Raw genomic sequence first — 18,427 nt, 5'->3', positions numbered from 1 at the left:
TCTGAGGTGGTAAGACAATTTAAGTTAATGAGGCATTTATAAGTTATTTTCTTTAAGAATCAACGGGTATACAGTCAGATCATGACCTAAATTATTGACACCCTTGATAAAGATGTGCAAAAAATACTAAAATAAATAATACAAATACTGAGCTATATTGTATGCTCAATTATTTTATACTAATACACTTGCTCAGAGGAGATTTTGTTTGACAAGTAATAAAACAAATCTAAAAAGATACGTCAAAGTTATTACCACCCGTTTTCAATACTCTGGCATCCTCCCATTGTGAGTATAACAGCACTGAGCCTTTTGAAAATAGAGCTCTTTGGCCAGGCACACACCAGAAAATAACCCTTTTTTTTAATGACTCGTTAAATCAATTTCTGAATAATTGTACTAGTATAAATTGTTCCCTTTTTTTGTTGCATACAATATAGCTCAGTATTTGTATTATTTATTTGATAGTATTTTTTGCTCATGTGTGTGTGCCCATGGGTGCCAATAACTTCAGTCATGACTGTATAGCATTCCTTTATAAGTCCAAAAACGTATGTAGCAACTGCAGATTGCCCCTTTAAAGCCTACAGATGCTAAGCTCTATGGCGTCTTGTGAGAGGTAGCATCACCTTTTGAAATGATATACTGTAATTCAGTGAAACACAGAGGTAGATGGGAAACTCACAACATCACGGAGTGCCACACATAAATGATAAACGCCTATGTTTACCCACTGCTGCAGAAGAAGATTTGTTAGTAGAAATAGCAGCTTGACTTTTGCAAAAACATCTACTCCCTTTACCCCTTACACAGACAAAACAGAGAAATGGCTTGTATATTTGAAAAATGTTATAAGACCTTCAGTGAGAGTGGGAGCATCATTAGAAGGTTCTGTAGACTCGCTCATACTCATCAGGTAGACCGTGGGACCAGCAGTTGGTTCCTGGTCAACGTCAAGAGTAGGGGCGATGGGGGTCAGGAATCAACAAGGTAGACAGGATTTTTTTTTTAAAATAGCATTGGAGAGAAAGTGATTCATGAATGTCTACATGTCTATACCATGTTTTACAGGGCTCTAACATGGGCCCTTGATGTAGTTGGGCAAAAAAATGTGAGAACTTTGGGGAGTGAATGGTATTTACAGGTATACTATGCCTAAATGTCACAGTAAGTTGTTTATTTTTGTAGATACTGAAAATGGATGTGCATCAAGAGTACCCGTATGCAAATTTCTAATAGCAAATGAGTACAGTGCTGGAGAGAAGCACAAGAATATGGACAGGGGTGGCCTTGGGCAGCTACAATTTTTTTGTTGGGCTCAATTGACCACAGATGTTGCGGTAGCTCGCAAAATTACTGGGGCCATCATATAGGAGATATATAGTTTAAACACTTCCTTCAACCTGTGCAACAACTGGAGGGCAAGTAACCACTTACAATATGAGTAGGCCAACCGGTGATGGCGCTATTATTCCCTTTACGTTGTTTGTCATTTTACTACATGAGGAAAAACTACGCTCACTAGGGGGTCCTAAACTAGAAGGCATACAGCTTTTTGGGTATTTTAACTAACCCTAACTTAATTATCCTAACCTGCTACGTTAATTATTCTAACTTGCTGCATACGTTCACCTAACCTATTACGAAAAGTCAAATCTGGCAAAAGCTGTGTTCAATTTAGTCAAAACCCTTCTAGGGGCTTATTTAGCCGACTTAGTCGCTCTATTTTGGTGAGTTTTCAGATACCTTCGGCGACTTCTATTGGTAAAAGAGTCGAGCGACAAAATGCAGCTACCTTTCAGATAGCCTTTGGGGAGTTTTGATAGCTTTAAGCGAATTTTCCCCAACAATTATGCCGCAAACGAGAGTGGGAGAAGTTGTCTGTGGAACAGAAATCACAGTAACAGCGCACACACAGGCATAGAATCACAAGGGGAGGAGGTGTGCGGCGGGAAAGGCGACAAAAACGCTACACGGGAAAAAAAATCAGCTGTACCGCAGCAAGGCAAATTGGTGCTGTGACGTTGTCGTGGAAACGGTCCTCTAGCGACAAGGCAAGGAGCCAATACAGATTCTTACTGATAAATATTTTATTTATTTTATTTTTTATTTAACTAGACAAGTTAAAGAGAACAAGAACAAATTCATATTTACAATGACGGCCTATGAACAGTGGCAGAACGACAGATTTTAACCTTGTCAGCTCGGGGATTCGATCTGCAACCTTTCGGTTACTGGACCAACGCTCTAACCACTAGGCTACCTACCGCCCCAACTGAATAATTGTTGGCAACACTGGCTACAATACGAGGTGAACCAAAAATCGTTTAGAAACTCTGTGGTGATACGGCATCATGCTTGACCAGAGTACAAATAATCAGTTAGCAAAATATTTTTTTTAATATCGTTTGAAAACTGAGCTAGTGGTCTAGCTACTCGTGTTCCCTGTTATTTACAGAGCCACGGTTCATCCCCGATTCAGACGAGCTCTCGAGTACTAGTTACACACGCCACTTTCCTCCATATTGGTTTCAATAGAAAACAAAAGCATCGCTAGCATGCACATTCTGAATGTGTTAGCTAGCTAGTTAACCCAACAAAGCGCAATGTATATAGAAATGCATTCTTATCGTTCTGTAGGTGGCAAGATACTCGCTGCAGCTAGCTATAATTACATTATTTCCCAACACAAACGTGCAGGTAGCGAAGACTAGCAAGAATAGAATGCAACTCACCTCAAAACGAGTATTTCAAGAGGAAAAACAGTGTCTGTTTTCAAATGTGTATATGATTAGCAAAATAATATGGGTTATAATTTCTTATAAATGTGTTTAGTTTATTATCAATCAAATATGAGCTTGTGTAAGCTAAATATCGTGTCCGCCCCCTTCGTCTCCGATCTCAAAAATTCTTTGTACACGTGCATCGATTCTACATTGTGTGGATTTCCCAATGTAACCAAAATTATCTCATGTAGGTGTCTCAGATGATTTAGAGATTAGCTAGTCGGCCGATCTGGTCAGTGAGTGTACCAACGCGGTATATGTCCGCTCCCGTTCGAACATGTTCCATTTTAATACAACATTTTCTACTAAATGTGTATGATTTCCTCCTGTCCATAATATTTTAGCTAATAAAGTCAAAAATGTCGGTGCTGTAACATTTATCATGAAGGGAAATGGCGACTGTTTTTATTTATTTATTTATTTAAAGGGTTTGAGTTTGCCCGGAAACGGAAATTGCGTCTCAATTGATGCCAAGGCATGATTTTAGTGAATTAAAATTTCGTCGAAACTGCGCCGAGTTCCGCAGATCTTTGTATTGGTTGTAATTCGACACTTGTAGAATTAGTGTTTCTAAATATCGGTCGAAGCGCTCAACTCTGAATTGCTACTGTTAGCTAGCTAATTATTTGTGGCTCTTTCAAAACACATTTTTAAGAAGACGTTACAAATGTACTGACTTCATATGAACGTTACTAGCTAGCCTAGCCCAAGTTGTCATTCCAAAACATAGTTAGTCTAGCTAGGAAGTGTGGGTAAACAAACGTTAGTGTCAGTGACTTTTTTGAATTGTATCAACATTTATTTTTACAACGTGCCTACAGTCAAATACTTTTTTTTTTTTTTACACAGGAGTGGTTGGTGGAGTTAAACCTATTGCGTCTCTGTGCTATCAAGACGAGGAGGGGGGGGTTATCTTGAGGGCAAATGGCAAGTGAAGGAATTCCTCCCCAATCTTCTGTTCCCATGGCTAACAGCAAAGAGAAGCAAAATACTAACAGCATTTGAGATATCGATGCGTACCTTTTTCACAAAGATTATTGTGGCCCTGAACCGTTGTCCTCATGTGACTGAGTGCTTTAGTGAGACTTGAGAGGTGCCACCTGTGGAAGAGAAGCATTGGCAGTTTCCACCTATGCTGACTCGTTGATTCTTGCATTTTGTGGTTCCTTCTTTGTTTGGCAGATGTATCATGTGCAGCGTAGCCTACGGAACAATTATTAAGAATCACGAAAATATGTAAATTAGAGCCCGACCGAAATTAGATTTTTGCATCCGATTCCAATACCTCTTTTACGGAGGCAGCAAAGTCACCGATATATCTGCCGATATATAGTTTTTTTTTAGAGGTGGAACTAAAAACATACTTTATTAAATTTATTTTTTTACACAGATTGTTCTTCAATGGATTAACATATACTCTGAATGATGATTAAGAATCACGAAGAAGATGTAAGTTACCCTCATTCTCTCCCCATTTACTCTGACACTTTTCTCCACTGTATGCTCTGGTAAACAAAACTGTTGGGTGAAAAAAGGATACACAGTTGTGTCGCGCAATCATGGGAGAATCTCAATTGCATACTCCTCACGTCCTGTCCTCGCCTCCTTATCTAAATCCATTGATGAGAAATCTAAATGTCCCACCCCTCTGACCTAAATCCTCCAATGGGTTTTGAAAAGGAGGCGAGGAGAGACCCGATGATTTTCAATTGAGATTGTCCCCATGACATGGAACCATCAACACCATGTTGTATCACTTCCTCCTAGCTTTGCAAGCTGTTGATTAACCAATTTAGCTACACAAACTGCCTGCAGCTGCCTCTGTTAGTGAAAGCAGTCTTTTGTTTGTCTCTGCAGGAGTTTGTTGCTGTGCGGGTCCAAGATCCTCGGGTTCAGAATGACGGGTCTTGGAATTCATACGTAGATTTCAAGATATTCCTACATGTGAGTGTCCATTCACTGTCTAAACTTGACAAAGAAGCAGTTGTCTCAATGAGTGCGTAAGTCCTTATTAGAGCTGTAGATCCGAAGTAATAATAATAATTTACTCATGATGTGCATTTATCATAGATGAGTCAGGACCAGGAAAAACAAATTACTACTCCTATCACCAAATTAACCTACATGTCACTAAAGTGGATGGCCTGTGGGTTAGAATGCTGGAGTTGAATGAAGGATAAATCTTGTACTCTATTCCTAATCATTGTCCTTTTAACAGAACCAGAGACAAAACTTCTGACTTTCAAATGTTTATAAACCAGAAGTGTCATAAGAAAATGCACTAAAATATGAATGTTACAGGAAGTTCTATATATACTTTCCAGCCAGCACATGACTCCCACATAATAACTGGTAATTTTCCATAGCTGTCCATTATCCTCTTCAGGCACTGCACAAATGTGATTTGCTGCTGGCTGCTTATCATTTCGGCACTAGAGGCCCAGCTCAAGGCCAAATTATTTTCAATTCACATGACGTTTCCCACTACATCAAAGTTATATTTCTAAATACTAAAAAACACTATGATCAACTACAAAAATTACACTATGAATATACTGAATATGCTTTACAGAAGTTCTCAGAGGTAAACATGTTTGTTATGAATTCTACAACTATCATGTGCCTTTTGTTAATCTCTGCAATTCACTTTGCTCTCGCCATGATGTTTGACTCATGGTGATGAATAGCTAAACCAGCATCAAGCTATTTTGATGTAGACTTATTCTCGAACCCATAACAACATTTTGCGCTGGCTAGCTGGAGAAACTGGATGCTTAAAAGTAGACTCGGCGACATGATATCGATGCAGAAAGTAAACCGCAGTGGGTCAATTTCCGCAAAAACGAAGAGCGTTGAAGTGCGAGTCTCAACTTCTCCGCTGTTTTGGTGCACTGGCTACCACGCTGTAACAGCATGAAGCAAACCTGTGCACATGCGCAGATACTGTGTGACTGTGAGAGCGAAGTCTTACATCTCGCTCATCTCAATATCTGCGCTGCTGCTCGTGGCAAGGTTATTTTGCTGAGTCTACCTTTTAACATTGGACGGCTTTATTCAAATTGCTTGACAATCTAGTGTTGACCTTGTTCTCTGTAAACACAATGGAATCCTGCAGTTCAAGTTCTTAATCTGTACTGTCCTTGTCCCTTCCTGACATTAGCCTATGTGCTTGATTCAGTCATCAGAAGGACATAATGCAGAACATGTTTTAAATGTGTCGAATACAACAGGTGAAATGTTTACTTACAAGCTCTCTTACAAGGAATTGCCAGACTTCAGCCACCCAAGCCATGGACTGTTCTCTCTACGACCGCCTGGCAAGGTCTCTACACGTACTCACATACACGCAGTCGCTACTTTTTACTTCTATTATTCTGTAACCTGATGCCTAGATACTTTACCCCTGCCTGCCTACTTACCTCAATTACCACATATTACTGCACGTTGATATGCTATTGGTACGCCTTGTACAGTGGGGCAAAATAGTATTTAGTCAGCCACCAATTGTGCAAGTTCTCCTACTTAAAAATGAGGCCTGTAATTTTCATCATAGGTACACTTCAACTGTGACAGAAAAATGAGGGGAAAAAATCCAGAAAATCACATTGTAGGATTTTTAATGGATTTATTTGCAAATTATGGTGGAAATTACAGGCCTCTCATCTTTTTAAGTGGGAGAACTTGCACAATTGGTGGGTGACTTAATACTTTTTTGCCCCACTGTATATAGCTGACATTCTTGTGTTTTTCTTTTCCTTAACTTTGCATCATTGTGGAAGGTCTTGTAAAAGAAAAGAAAACGCACAAGAACATCAGCTATATACAAGGAGTACCAATCGCATATTTAAACCTATTCAGCCTGAGGGAGAAGAGGCGCTGTTGTGCCCGCATTGTGAGTGTGGACCATGTTAAGTCCTCAGTGATGTGGACACCCGAGCAACTTAAGTTATTGATCCGCTTTTTTTTATGCTGGTTTTAACTTTTGGTTTTTACATAATGTCTCCGCCATATTTTCCTACGACCGAAACAGATTCTGGACATCAAAACAGCCGTTATTAACCTCAATTTGGATGAACATTTCTACTTGAGTTGGCAGCTCTAGACAATCTGCTTACTCCGGACCAGGCCCTAATCCCTGGACTCAAAAGAGGAAGCGGTGGAAAAAAGAGGCAGGTGTGTTTGATGACTCAGCAAAGGTTGTAGCGGGACTACTTGTCTGCATCTGTGTACCATCCTTGAAAAGCGGTAACTCTAGCCTTTAGCATAGTGCGGATGTCACCGTTAATCCAAGGCTTTTCGTTCGGGTAGGAACGCACTAGGTGCGACAACGATTAAATGACAGAGATTTTTTCAAAAAGTTCATCATCCCTTACTGAAAACTTTTTAAAATCATTTTATTTTGCTAAATTACACAGAACCCAAATATAAACACAACAATTTCTACAATTTTAACGAGTTTCAGTTCATATAAGGATAAGAGTCCATTTAAATAAATCTGTACCACAATCTCACAGCCACCATGGGGCACTCTGTTTACAAGCAAACCGCTCACCCACACAAAGCCATACACGTTGTCTGCAATTTGCCCGGTACAGTTAAAACCGGGATTCATCCAAAAAGAGCACACTTCTCCAGCGTGCCAGTGTCCATTGAAGGTGAGCATTTGCACACTGAAGTTGGTCACGACACCAACCTGCAGTCAGGTCACAGGCAATCCCGCAGGTGAAGAAGCCAGATAGGGTGGTCCTGGGCTGCCGTGGTTACATGTGGTCTGCGGTTGTGAGCCCGTTTGGACGTAATGCCAAATTCTCTAAAATTATGTTGAAGGCTACTTATGGTAGAGAAATCAACATTAAATACTCTGGCAACAGCTCCGGTCATCATGCTAATTGCATGCTCCCTCAACTTGACATCTGTGGCATTGTGTTGTGTGACACAACTTCCCATTTTAGAGTGGCCTTTTATGGTCCCCAGCACAAGGTCCACCTGTGTAATGATCATGCTGTTTAATCAGCTTCTTGATATGCTACACCTGTCAGGTGGATGGATTATCTTGTCAAACAAGGGCACTGCGTTCATCCACCTCTGGCCTGCTCGCCTCCCTACCACTGAGGAAGTACAGTTCCCGCTCAGCCCAGTCAAAACTGTTCGCTGCTCTGGCCCCCCAATGGTGGAACAAACTCCCTCACGACGCCAGGACAGCGGAGTCAATCACCACCTTCCGGAGACACCTGAAACCCCACCTCTTTAAGGAATACCTAGGATAGGATAAGTAATCCTTCTCACCCCCTTTAAGATTTAGACTAACTATTGTAAAGTGACTATTATTCTACTGGATGTCATAAGGTGAATGCACCAATTTGTAAGTCGCTCTGGATAAGAGCGTTTGCTAAATGACTTAAATGTAAATGTATGTCAATGGAGAAATGCTCACAATACACACAATTTGAGAAAAATAAGGTTTTTGTGTGTATGGAAAATTTTGTGAGTCTTTTATTTTAACTCATGAAACATGGGACCAACACTTTACATGTCATGTTTATATTTTTGTTCAGTGTAAAATCAAGGTGCAGTTACCACTAACTACCACAGGCCCTGCTCATCAACATCATAAAGGGAAAATTAAACAAACATCTAATGCAACAATGCTTTTTGTGTTTAGTAGGAGGAGATATGAGTCTTTCAAATGATTTGCCTTGGATATAAAGCGCTCCGCACGTCATGGTAATTAACAAATAGAAAAATGGTAGAGCGAGAGACACAGGGAATCAACAGCAGTGAAGTCGTGTATGGCAATAGGCGGCAGGGTAGCCTAGTGGTTAGAGCGTTGGACTAGTAACTGGAAGGAAGTTCAAACCCCTGAGCTGACAAGGTACAAATCTGTCGTTCTGCCCCTGAACAGGCAGTTAACCCACTGTTCCTAAGCCGTCATTGAAAATAAGAATTTGTTCTTAACTGACTTGCCTAGTTAAATAAAGGTAAAATAAAATAAAAACGTTGAAGTTAAATGAGAAGGTGATGATATGCAAACTTTGAGAGGTGGACTTGCGCTACAGTGGCAGTACAGTTGCAGTGCTGAACGGGTTGACCCAACCCATTGCTGGCAGGATGGAGTGAGAATCACAGCACTGATTTACAGAAATTGAAGTTGATATGCAATGGTAGAGGATGTCAGCTTCAGAACCCCAATGTAGCATTTCTCTATCCTGGTCCTGGGGAACCAAAGGGGTGCATATCTTTATTTTTGACCTTTTTGATTCAACTAGTCAACTCATCACCAAGCTAGCTTGACTTGCTATAAAGTTAGAGAAACAAGTTGAGGAAAAAGTAACTAAAGAAAACATGTTTTTATTATCATCCGAAACAATATATTTATCCTTTCTTTAATGAGAAGGTCATATTTTGCAATGTCCCAAAATAAATGCATTTATAAAAGAACTCATGTCCGGGCCATTAGAAATTCTGTTTGGGCCAGTAGGTTTGAGTAAATATATCTAAATCCATGTAAGAACATGCTAATGTAAAAAATGTCTAGTCGTTATTAGCCTGGATCAAATCCAATTTTATTTGTCACATACACACGTTTAGCAGATGTTAACGCGAGTGTAGGGAAATGCTTGTGCTTCTAGTTCCGACCATGCAGTAATATCTAACAAGTAATTTAACAATTTCACAACAACTACCTTATACACACACAGGTGTAAGGAATTAATACGAATATGTACATAGAAATAAATAAATGAGTGATGGCTGAACGGCATAGGCAAGATGCAGTAGATGGTATAGAGTACAGTGTATATACATATGAGATGAGTAATGTAAATATTATATATAGTGGCGTTGCTGGTGATACATTTATTACATCAATTTTTCCATTATTAAAGTGGCTGGAGTTTAGTCAGTATGTTGGCAGCAGCCACTCAATGTTAGTGATGGCTGTTTAACAGTCTGATGGCCTTGAGATAGAAGTTGTTTTTCAGTCTCTCGGGCCCCGCTTTGATGCACCTGTACTGACCTCACCTTCTGGATGATAGCGGGGTTAACAGGCAGTGGCTCGGGTGGTTGTTGTCCTTGATGATCTTTTTGGCCTTCCTGTGACATCGGGTGGTGTAGGTGTCCTGGAGGACAGGTAGTTTGCACCCGGTGATGCGTTGTGAAGACCTCACTACCCTCTGGAGAGCCTTACGGTTGTGGGCGGAGCAGCTGCCGTGCCAGGCGGTCATACAGCACGACAGGATGCTCTCGATTGTGCATCTGTACAAGTTTGAGTGTTTTTGGTGACAAGTTGAATTTCTTCTGCCTCCTGAGGTTGAAGAGGCGCTGCTGCGCTTTCTTCACCACGCTGTCTGTGTGGGTGGACCATTTCAGTTTGTCCGTGATGTGTACGCAGAGGAACTTAACTTAACTTCCCCTATCTACACTGCTGTCCCATCAATGTAGATAGGGGGCTGCTCCCTCTGCTGTTTCCTGAAGTCCACTAGCATCTCCTTTGTTTTGTTGACATTGAGTGTGGGGTTAATTTCCTGACACCACACTCCGAGGGCCTTCACATCCTCCCTGTAGGCCGTCTTGTCGTTGTTTGTAATCAAGCCTACCACTGTAGTGTCGTCTGCAAACTTGATGATTGAGTTGGAGGCTTGCATGGCCACGCAGTGGGTGAACAGGGAGTACAGGGGAGGGCTGAGCACGCACCCTTGTGGGGACCCAGTGTTGAGGATCAGCTGGGTGGAGATGTTGTTACCTACCCTCACCACCTGTGGGATGGCCCGTCAGGAAGTCCAGGACCCAGTTGCACAGGGCCAGGTCGAGACCCAGGGACCCAACAGCATTCTTACATAGGTATTTCTCTTGTCCAGATGGTTTAGTGCAGTGTGGTGGCGATTGTGTCATCTGAACTTGTTTTCAGATTAGCCTTGTTAAAATCCCCAGCTACAATAAATGCAGCCTCATGATATGTGGTTTCCAGTTTACATAGTTGAATGAAGTTTAACTAGTTAACAAGTTTTTTTAATATATTTTTTTAAATAAACAATATCTTATTTATTTTTAAATTACCCCTTGTCCCCAGTTTCGTGTTATCCAATTGGTAGTTAGTCTTGCCCCATCGCTGCAGTTCCCGTACGGACTCGGGTGGGGCGAAGGTCGAGAGCCGTGTGTCCTCCGAAACATGACCCAACCAAGCCGCACTGCTTCTTGACAGGATGTCCCCTTAACCCGGAAGTCACCCGCACCAAAGTGTCGGAGGACACACTGGCGAACGTGTCAGCGTGCATGCGCCCGGCCCACCACAGGAGACGCTAGAGCGCGATGGGACAAGGACATCCTGGCCGGCCAAACCCTCCCCTAACCCGGACACCGCCGCCCCATGGGTGTCACGGCCGGCTGCGACAGAGCCTGGACTCTAACCAGGATCTCTAATAGCACAGCGATGCAGTGTCTTAGACCACTGCGTCACTCTGTAGGCCCTAACATGTCTTTTTTAAATTCGGTACATGGAATTTTATGTGCACTACGGCGTCTCGCATAGCCTTATACCTGCAACAAGGACATTTGATGGAAACACACCTCTGGTGGGAAAATAGTGGACTTTGTTTTTATGCATATTTTATGTGCATTTTTTGAATATTTGCATAAATCTGTCGCTAATTGGATGGAAACCTAGCTAATGAGAAACCATCAGTGGTAGCAGTCTTTCCAGCCTTTGCCATAGCGTGGAGGTCACCGTTAATGTAAGGCTTTTGGTTTGGGTAAGAACGCACAGTGACTGTGGGGATGTTATCGTCTAAGCACTACCTGATAAAAGCAGAATAAGTCCTAAGATAGATGTTAATATTTTCTAGAGCGGAATGTTATCAATGAGAAGCCATCAGTTCAATGGGTAATTGATTATGGCTCAAGACTAAATGGCTTCTCTGAAGCAGACTGTGTCTCGTTCTGCGGCAAGACTGGCTGACACTTCAGATTTTCCACCCCGCTTTGCCTTTAGAACAGCCTCAATTCGTCGGGGCATGGACTCTACAAGGTGTCAAGCGTTCCACAGAGATGCTAGCCCGTGTTGATGCCAATGCTTCCCACAGTTGTTTCCGAGTTGTTTGTATGTCATTTGGGTGCTGGACCTTTTCTTGACACACACTGGAAACTGTTGAGTGTGAAAAACCCATCCGTGTTGCAGTTCTTCAGTCAAACCGGTGCTCCTGGAACCTACTACCATAACCCGTTCAAAGGCATTTCAATGTTTTGCCTTGTCCATTCACCATCTGAATGGCACACGTACACTATCCGTGTCTCAAAGCTTAAAAATCCTTCTTTAACCGGTCTCCTCCACTTTATCTACACCGATTTGAAGTGGATTCACCTGGTCAGTCTGTCATGGAAAGAGCGGGTGTTCTTAATGTTTTGTATACTCAGTGTAAATGTCAATTTTGTTTTCCAAATAGTTATCAATACTAGGGACAAAGGTGGTTGGGCTAGAGCTGGGACGATAAAGCTAAAATTACTGACACAGACATTACCCTCTTACCGAAGCAATTTTGTTTACCATTATTTGGTCAACAGTAGTCTCGCTTAGCCATACCTCATTCACCCCTACTTTGAAGGTCAGGAGAATTTTGCATTAGCCGAAGCGGCTATAATTGTCTCCTGGAATTTATATTGAATGTTCCATTTAAATAACCCTTCCCCCACATGCCTGTAGAAGCAGTGCTGCGTGCTCGTCACTGTTTTCCGACCAGGTAGGACACATTTTGCAGAGTTGGTGCGTGTGCAAGATTGCAACATTGCAGAAAATGGAAGAAAACCTTGAGGAAAAACGTAATTCTGTTTTGCGAGAGGTGTGCTCTATAGACAAAATGAAGTTGAAGGCATTTACAACTCCTCTGCTTGAACCAATGACTGTATGGCTTGAACACTTGAACACTTTCTGCCCAAGCAAGGCAGTTGATTGGTTTGACGTGTTGCGAGGCTTCACTGATTGACACAGTCTTCTTGATACTTTGTGCCATTGACTTCACCAAGCTTTCCAAGTTGGGAAGCCTGGTTCTCAATGAGGCTAAGTCAACAGTAATGTGCATTAACCTACTTCCTGCAAAGAAAATATCTGGCCTGTCCTGGTATCGCTGCTGGCTCTCACTCCCTCCCCCCCCCTTTGTGCACGAAGTGAAAGGAGAGATGCATTCTGATAAGCACATACAAATGGAAGTTGAGAAGCATTTTAAAAATATAATTGAGGCAAAACACTTTAAAAAAAACATTTACTGCTAAAGATACAAGTCTCACCTTTCTGTGAGTATAAACATATTGTTACTCTCAATATTGAGGAAATACCATCACTTGGCAGAGTATGTAATGGAGATGAACATTTTTGTAGGACATTACAATTACTGTTCGATCAATTAAATGGCTATCCAGCACCAATGTCATATTTAGTTAGCAATCTAGCTCATGTGTTTTGAGTTCCCGCTTCCTCAGGTGGGTGAAGTATGTCGCATATATCCTAGACCAATATGCCCCAAAAATATGCAGGCATATTGATCTGTAAAGAGCCTAAAATAAATCAGCTCATTCTGAATCCTATTTTGACATGTTGCACATCAAAACATCCATCGATGTTCCCTGAACATGTTAGATAAATAGCTAAATTCTTTCATGTCTTACTTGGTACTGGAAAAAGTCAGTCTAGAGCCCTGCCGCTAATGGAAAGTAAAAAAGTTTTATTTATTGCTATCGTGCAAAATGTGACTTTTTGTCCATATCTCCCATTGGTATTGTCTGTATCCACATGACATTATGGTGCACCCTCTGTTTTTACTCACAGACCAACAGCAAGGCTTTCACGGCCAAGACGTCATGTGTGCGCCGTCGCTACAGTGAGTTTGTCTGGCTCAAGAAGAGGATGCAGAAGAACACTGGCTTGGTGTAAGTCATAGCAATGTCCCCCAATGTGCATGGCTTAACTCCTCCTTTTTTTGTAGAAAAAATAATAATTTGAAACTTTTAATGTGAAGTTGTCCTGTTCTGCGCACTTTGGGTTATTCTCTGTCCTATAGACCTGTCCCAGACCTGCCCAGCAAGCCCTTCTTCTCCTCTAGTGGTGAGGACTTCCTGGAGAAGAGGAGGAAAGGCCTGCAGTCCTTTCTGGACAAGTCAGTTTCTCTCCTAAGTTAATAATTAGCTACGACTTCACCATTTCAATTATAGTGCTTGGTTGTTCCCTCTATTGGTCATTATATTGTCATACCTGAAATGAGCACAAAGGAAACTTTAAAAAAAAAACATGACTAATCAGATAAAATGAGACCCCAACATTGAGCATGACATTGGCGTACGTTGTTTGTCTTTCTTCAGAGTGTGTAGCATGACAGTATGTCTGTCAGATAGCCAGCTCCACCTCTTCCTGCAAACCCAACTGCCGGTTGGTCACATCTTGGACTGTGTGCAGGGCCACACCCCCTACACTGTGACAGAGGCCATCCTCACCTACGGCTCATCCAATGAGGGCCGGGTTCCAGAAGAGGACTCAGCCCAGGACCCGAGTCTTACTCCAGTTCCTTATGAGTCCATGGACAGGTAAGACTGGAGTGTCAATAGATCAAATAGCACAACTGTCCACACAGACACAAATGAGTTGTAGTTTTGAGTTCAAACTCCTGGTGTGCTCCCGAATAGACTTGAGTGTGTTCAGTAAACAGTGGTTTAGGCCCGTATTCAATCCAGTCCGCATAACTCATTTCCGATTGAGCCAACATCTGCAGCGTTCACTTTGAATGCGATCTCCGCGACCGCGGTAATATTGCCTTTATGGTGCCTAGCCGAAAAGGGCTGATTGGCTTGAATCCCGGCAGATGCAATGTTTGGTAACAGAATGGTGGTTTGTGCTGTTTGTGCCATCATTCTGTTACCAATCTTTGCATCTGCACTGCTTCAAGTAAAGGGCTTTTTGTGGAAATTGTTAAGTAGTCCTTGTGCATAGAGTTTTATGGTTTGTTTAACTTTACAATCATTGTATTTTTTTATTTACATAGTGGGGCAAAAAAAGTATTTAGTCAGCCACCAATTGTGCAAGTTCTCCCACTTAAAAACATGAGAGGCCTGTAATTTTCATCATAGGTACACTTCAACTATGACAGACAAAATGTGAGAGAAAATCCAGAAAATCACATTGTAGGATTTTTAATGAATTTATTTGCAAATTATGGTGGAAAATAAGTATTTGGTCACCTACAAACAAGCAAGATTTCTGGCTCTCACAGACCTGTAACTTCTTCTTTAAGAGGCTCCTCCGTCCTCCACTCGTTACCTGTATTAATGGCACCTGTTTGAACTTGTTATCAGTATAAAAGAGACCTGTCCACAACCTCAAACAGTCACACTCCAAACTCCACTATGGCCAAGACCAAAGAGCTGTCAAAGGACATCAGAAACAAAATTGTAAACCTGCACCAGGCTGGGAAGACTGAATCTGCAATAGGTAAGCAGCTTGGTTTGAAGAAATCAACTGTGGGAGCAATTATTAGAAAATGGAAGTCATACAAGACCACTGATAAACTCCCTCGATCTGGGGCTCCACGCAATATCTCACCCCGTGGGGTCAAAATTATCACAAGAACGGTGAGCAAAAATCCCAGAACCACACGGGGGGACCTAATGAATGACCTGCAGAGAGCTGGGACCAAAGTAACAAAGCCTACCATCAGTAACACACTACGCCGCCAGGGACTCAAATCCTGCAGTGCCAGACGTGTCCCCCTGCTTAAGCCAGTACATATCCAGGCCCGTCTGAAGTTTGCTAGAGAGCATTTGGATGATCCAGAAGAAGATTGGGAGAATGTCATATTGTCAGATGAAACCAAAATATAACTTTTTGGTAAAAACTCAACTGGTTGTGTTTGGAGGACAAAGAATGCTGAGTTGCATCCAAAGAACACCATACCTACTGTGAAGCATGGGGGTGGAAACATCATGTTTTGGGGCTGTTTTTCTGCAAAGGGACCAGGATGACTGATCTGTGTAAAGGAAAGAATGAATGGGGCCAGTATCGTGAGATTTTGAGTGAAAACCTCCTTCCATCAGCAAGGGCATGAAATGTGGGGATGAAATGTGGCTGGTTCTTTCAGCATGACAATGATCCCAAACACACCGCCCGGGCAACGAAGGAGTGGCTTCGTAAGAAGCATTTCAAGGTCCTGGAGTGGCCTAGCCAGTCTCCAGAACTCAACCCCATAGAAAATCTTTGGAGGGAGTTGAAAGTCCGTGTTGCCCAGCAACAGCCCCAAAACATCACTGTTCTAGAGGAGATCTGCATGAAGGAATGGGCCAAAATACCAGCAACAGTGTGTGAAAACCTTGTGAAGACTTACAGAAAACGTTTGACCTCTGTCATTGCCAACAAAGGGTATATAACAAAGTATTGAGAAACTTTTGTTATTGACCAAATACTTATTTTCCATCATAATTTGCAAATTCATTAAAAATCATACAATGTTAATTTCTGGATTTTTTCCCCCTCGTTTTTTCTGTCATAGTTGAAGTGTACCTATGATGAAAATTACAGGCCTCTCATCTTTTTATGTGGGAGAACATGTACAATTGGTGGCTGACTAAATACTTTTTTGCCCCACTGTACATTTTAAAGTGAAAAATCAGTCTTGGCGTCAATTCGTTACCCAGACTTGCATTTCAGGTTTTACATGTCGGTATAAAGGTCATGTTGAGTGTTGTTACTTCATGGCCTTCTCGTTCCCCACAGCCCTGTTCCTCATCTACCTACCCTGCGACGTGAAGAGCCCTGCACCCCTGTGAACCTCACCTCCAGTGAGCCAGAGGGCCTACGGACCGAGAAGTTCCTAGCTGACCCCCATGACATAGACGCTGTAGAGTTCAAGCTGGGTGAGAACCCTTCCTCAGAGGTCACCCAAGAGGACCACGATGTCGTCCATGTAGAGGCCGCCCTGGAGACACACAGCCCAGTGGAGACTATCTATAAGTGGGAAGGCCATGAAGACTCTACCCCAGAAAGGTGGTGTGAGGTGATCCACCACCAAGGGGATTGTCAACAGCAGACACTTGTGGAAGCGCACTCTGAAAAGTACACCGGCTTGGAGGAGGAGTGTGTAACGGAGGTGAAGAATGAGAGGGTCATTGAGGAGACCCATACAGACACGACTACACAGACAATCCCTCCCAAACAGAGTAGCCCAGAGCTAGACATCCATGAGGAAACCCCTCAAGATGGCCTAAGGGAGACCGTTCTAGAGGACCTTAACCCTGCGGAAGAAGCTCAAGAAACAACCTCTGAAGGGGACAGTGACAAAGACACAGTAACAGCCATTGAGCTGGACAGCCAAGGACACACGGATGAGATCAATTCCCACGTAGAGATCAGCCTAGAGGTGGAAAGTGTTGATGACTCAACACAAAAGGTAGAAATCGATGACTCATCTTGAGGTGGAAAGTGGCGATGAGGCAACCCAAGGGAAGACTCCCTTGGACATTCAACAAGTAGATAATCAGCTGGACACAACAGAAGAGGTTGATAGTGACGAGGAAATTAATGGAGAGGACGGGGAGAGTCTTGGGAATGGGGAGACTACAACATCCGATGGGAGTAATAAGGAGAGTGACAACAAGGACACGAGACAAATGGCTACATGGAGTCAGCTCCTGAGAAGGGACATCACAAATCAGACCACACAGAAGCAGAAGAAGTCATCAACAACAGACATTATAAAGCCCGAAACTAACCAAGATCCCTCACATGAAGAAATAACACCTGAGGTACCCAATGCTCAGCGGACCAATGGTGTCAAAGTCGGAGAGGGAATTAGTCTAACTCAACCAGCTGTGTTGCCCCAATGGCATTAATGTGGCAAATAATTCACATGCCTTCTGAATGCTGTGTGATCCAGAACTGTGATGCTGTTTAAACGTGATTACTTGAGTTTGGTGTGGGTGAATGTTACTCAAGACACTTGCAACTTATCATGAAATCAACTTTGACTGTGTTTTATTCATAAGTTCTGGGGGGGGAAAGTGTCATCCTGCATGCGTTCCCTTAGCCATTCTGTGTTGCTGTTGTGGGGCGGGTTTCTGGGTTCAGCTTGAACAAACGAGGATGAGTGTCGTTCCACCTAAAAGCACAAGAATTGTGCTGAAACAGGTTTCATTCCAGAAACATTATTCTGTGGAAATATAATTTGATCTCTGAGAAATAAATACAGTACCTAACATCCTATTTGAACCATCATTCTTCCTGACAAATGAGTAAGATGTGATCCAAATCCACCCATGGATCCCCCCACACTACACCAATCCCACCCCAATAACCAGTATACAGTATCAGTTCGCTATGTCTGACATGAAGCTGCGCCTTGTAGTATTGCTTTTTCATATTATGTAAAGTCGCTGTTCCTGACTGCCACACCATGTCATCAGTTTGGCTAGTCTCCTGTGTTTGTTTATTAAATGGATCGCAACATTTTCTTTGCAACTTTGGGAAGTAAACCAAAAGCTTTTGCTCATGATCATCCTCCCAATTCAAGCCAGTCCTTCAGTTTGTCCTTCTCTTCGGCTTAATCTGTGTCCAGGAAATGAACCGTGTGTGTGGTTATTCCCTTCAGAAAAGGTCTGGATTAGTTAGAACATCC

The 18,427-nt window shown here is 42.3% G+C and overlaps 3 protein-coding genes across 11 annotated transcripts in view; 1 reads left to right on the top strand and 2 right to left on the bottom strand.

Moving 5' to 3' along the window:
- The window catches only part of cbx1b (chromobox homolog 1b (HP1 beta homolog Drosophila)), a 15,941-nt gene extending 12,847 nt beyond the window's left edge, over nucleotides 1-3,094 (bottom strand). The window contains exons 1-2 of one of the 2 annotated variants that reach the window (XM_035749926.2): nucleotides 2,736-3,094; nucleotides 859-943 (exon numbers count right to left, since the gene is read on the bottom strand). In XM_035749926.2, the coding sequence (XP_035605819.1) occupies nucleotides 859-913 (55 nt within the window). In that variant the 5' untranslated portion in view covers nucleotides 914-943; nucleotides 2,736-3,094. The remainder of the gene's footprint in view (nucleotides 1-858; nucleotides 944-2,735) is intronic. The other variant, XM_035749935.2, reaches the window with a different exon arrangement.
- LOC118366942 (uncharacterized) lies at nucleotides 1,740-18,013 on the top strand. Of its 4 annotated transcripts, none has more exons than XM_035749817.2 (8): nucleotides 3,291-3,455; nucleotides 3,636-3,713; nucleotides 4,177-4,235; nucleotides 4,644-4,730; nucleotides 13,600-13,700; nucleotides 13,832-13,927; nucleotides 14,130-14,351; nucleotides 16,531-18,013. In XM_035749817.2, exons 3-8 carry the CDS (start codon nucleotides 4,209-4,211, stop codon nucleotides 17,225-17,227), a joined length of 1,230 nt encoding a protein of 409 aa, XP_035605710.1. In that variant the 5' UTR covers nucleotides 3,291-3,455; nucleotides 3,636-3,713; nucleotides 4,177-4,208; the 3' UTR covers nucleotides 17,228-18,013. The 4 variants fall into 4 exon arrangements, with proteins under 4 accessions (XP_035605726.1, XP_035605717.1, XP_035605710.1 ...); XM_035749809.2 differs by having other exon boundaries at nucleotides 3,296-3,548; XM_035749833.2 differs by lacking the exons at nucleotides 3,291-3,455; nucleotides 3,636-3,713 and adding an exon at nucleotides 1,740-2,054.
- Nucleotides 17,766-18,427, bottom strand: part of LOC118366967 (src kinase-associated phosphoprotein 1-like) — a 35,683-nt gene continuing 35,021 nt past the window's right edge. For 2 of the 5 annotated variants that reach the window (XM_035749853.2, XM_035749884.2), the window contains exon 13: nucleotides 17,766-18,427. The gene's annotated coding sequence lies outside the window, so the exon portion shown is untranslated. The other 3 variants (XM_035749866.2, XM_035749893.2, XR_008088212.1) reach the window with 2 other exon arrangements.

This window comes from Oncorhynchus keta, chromosome 3 (assembly GCF_023373465.1).
Source record: "Oncorhynchus keta strain PuntledgeMale-10-30-2019 chromosome 3, Oket_V2, whole genome shotgun sequence".
NCBI lineage: Eukaryota > Metazoa > Chordata > Actinopteri > Salmoniformes > Salmonidae > Oncorhynchus > Oncorhynchus keta.
This window is presented reverse-complemented; position numbering and strand designations above follow the sequence as displayed.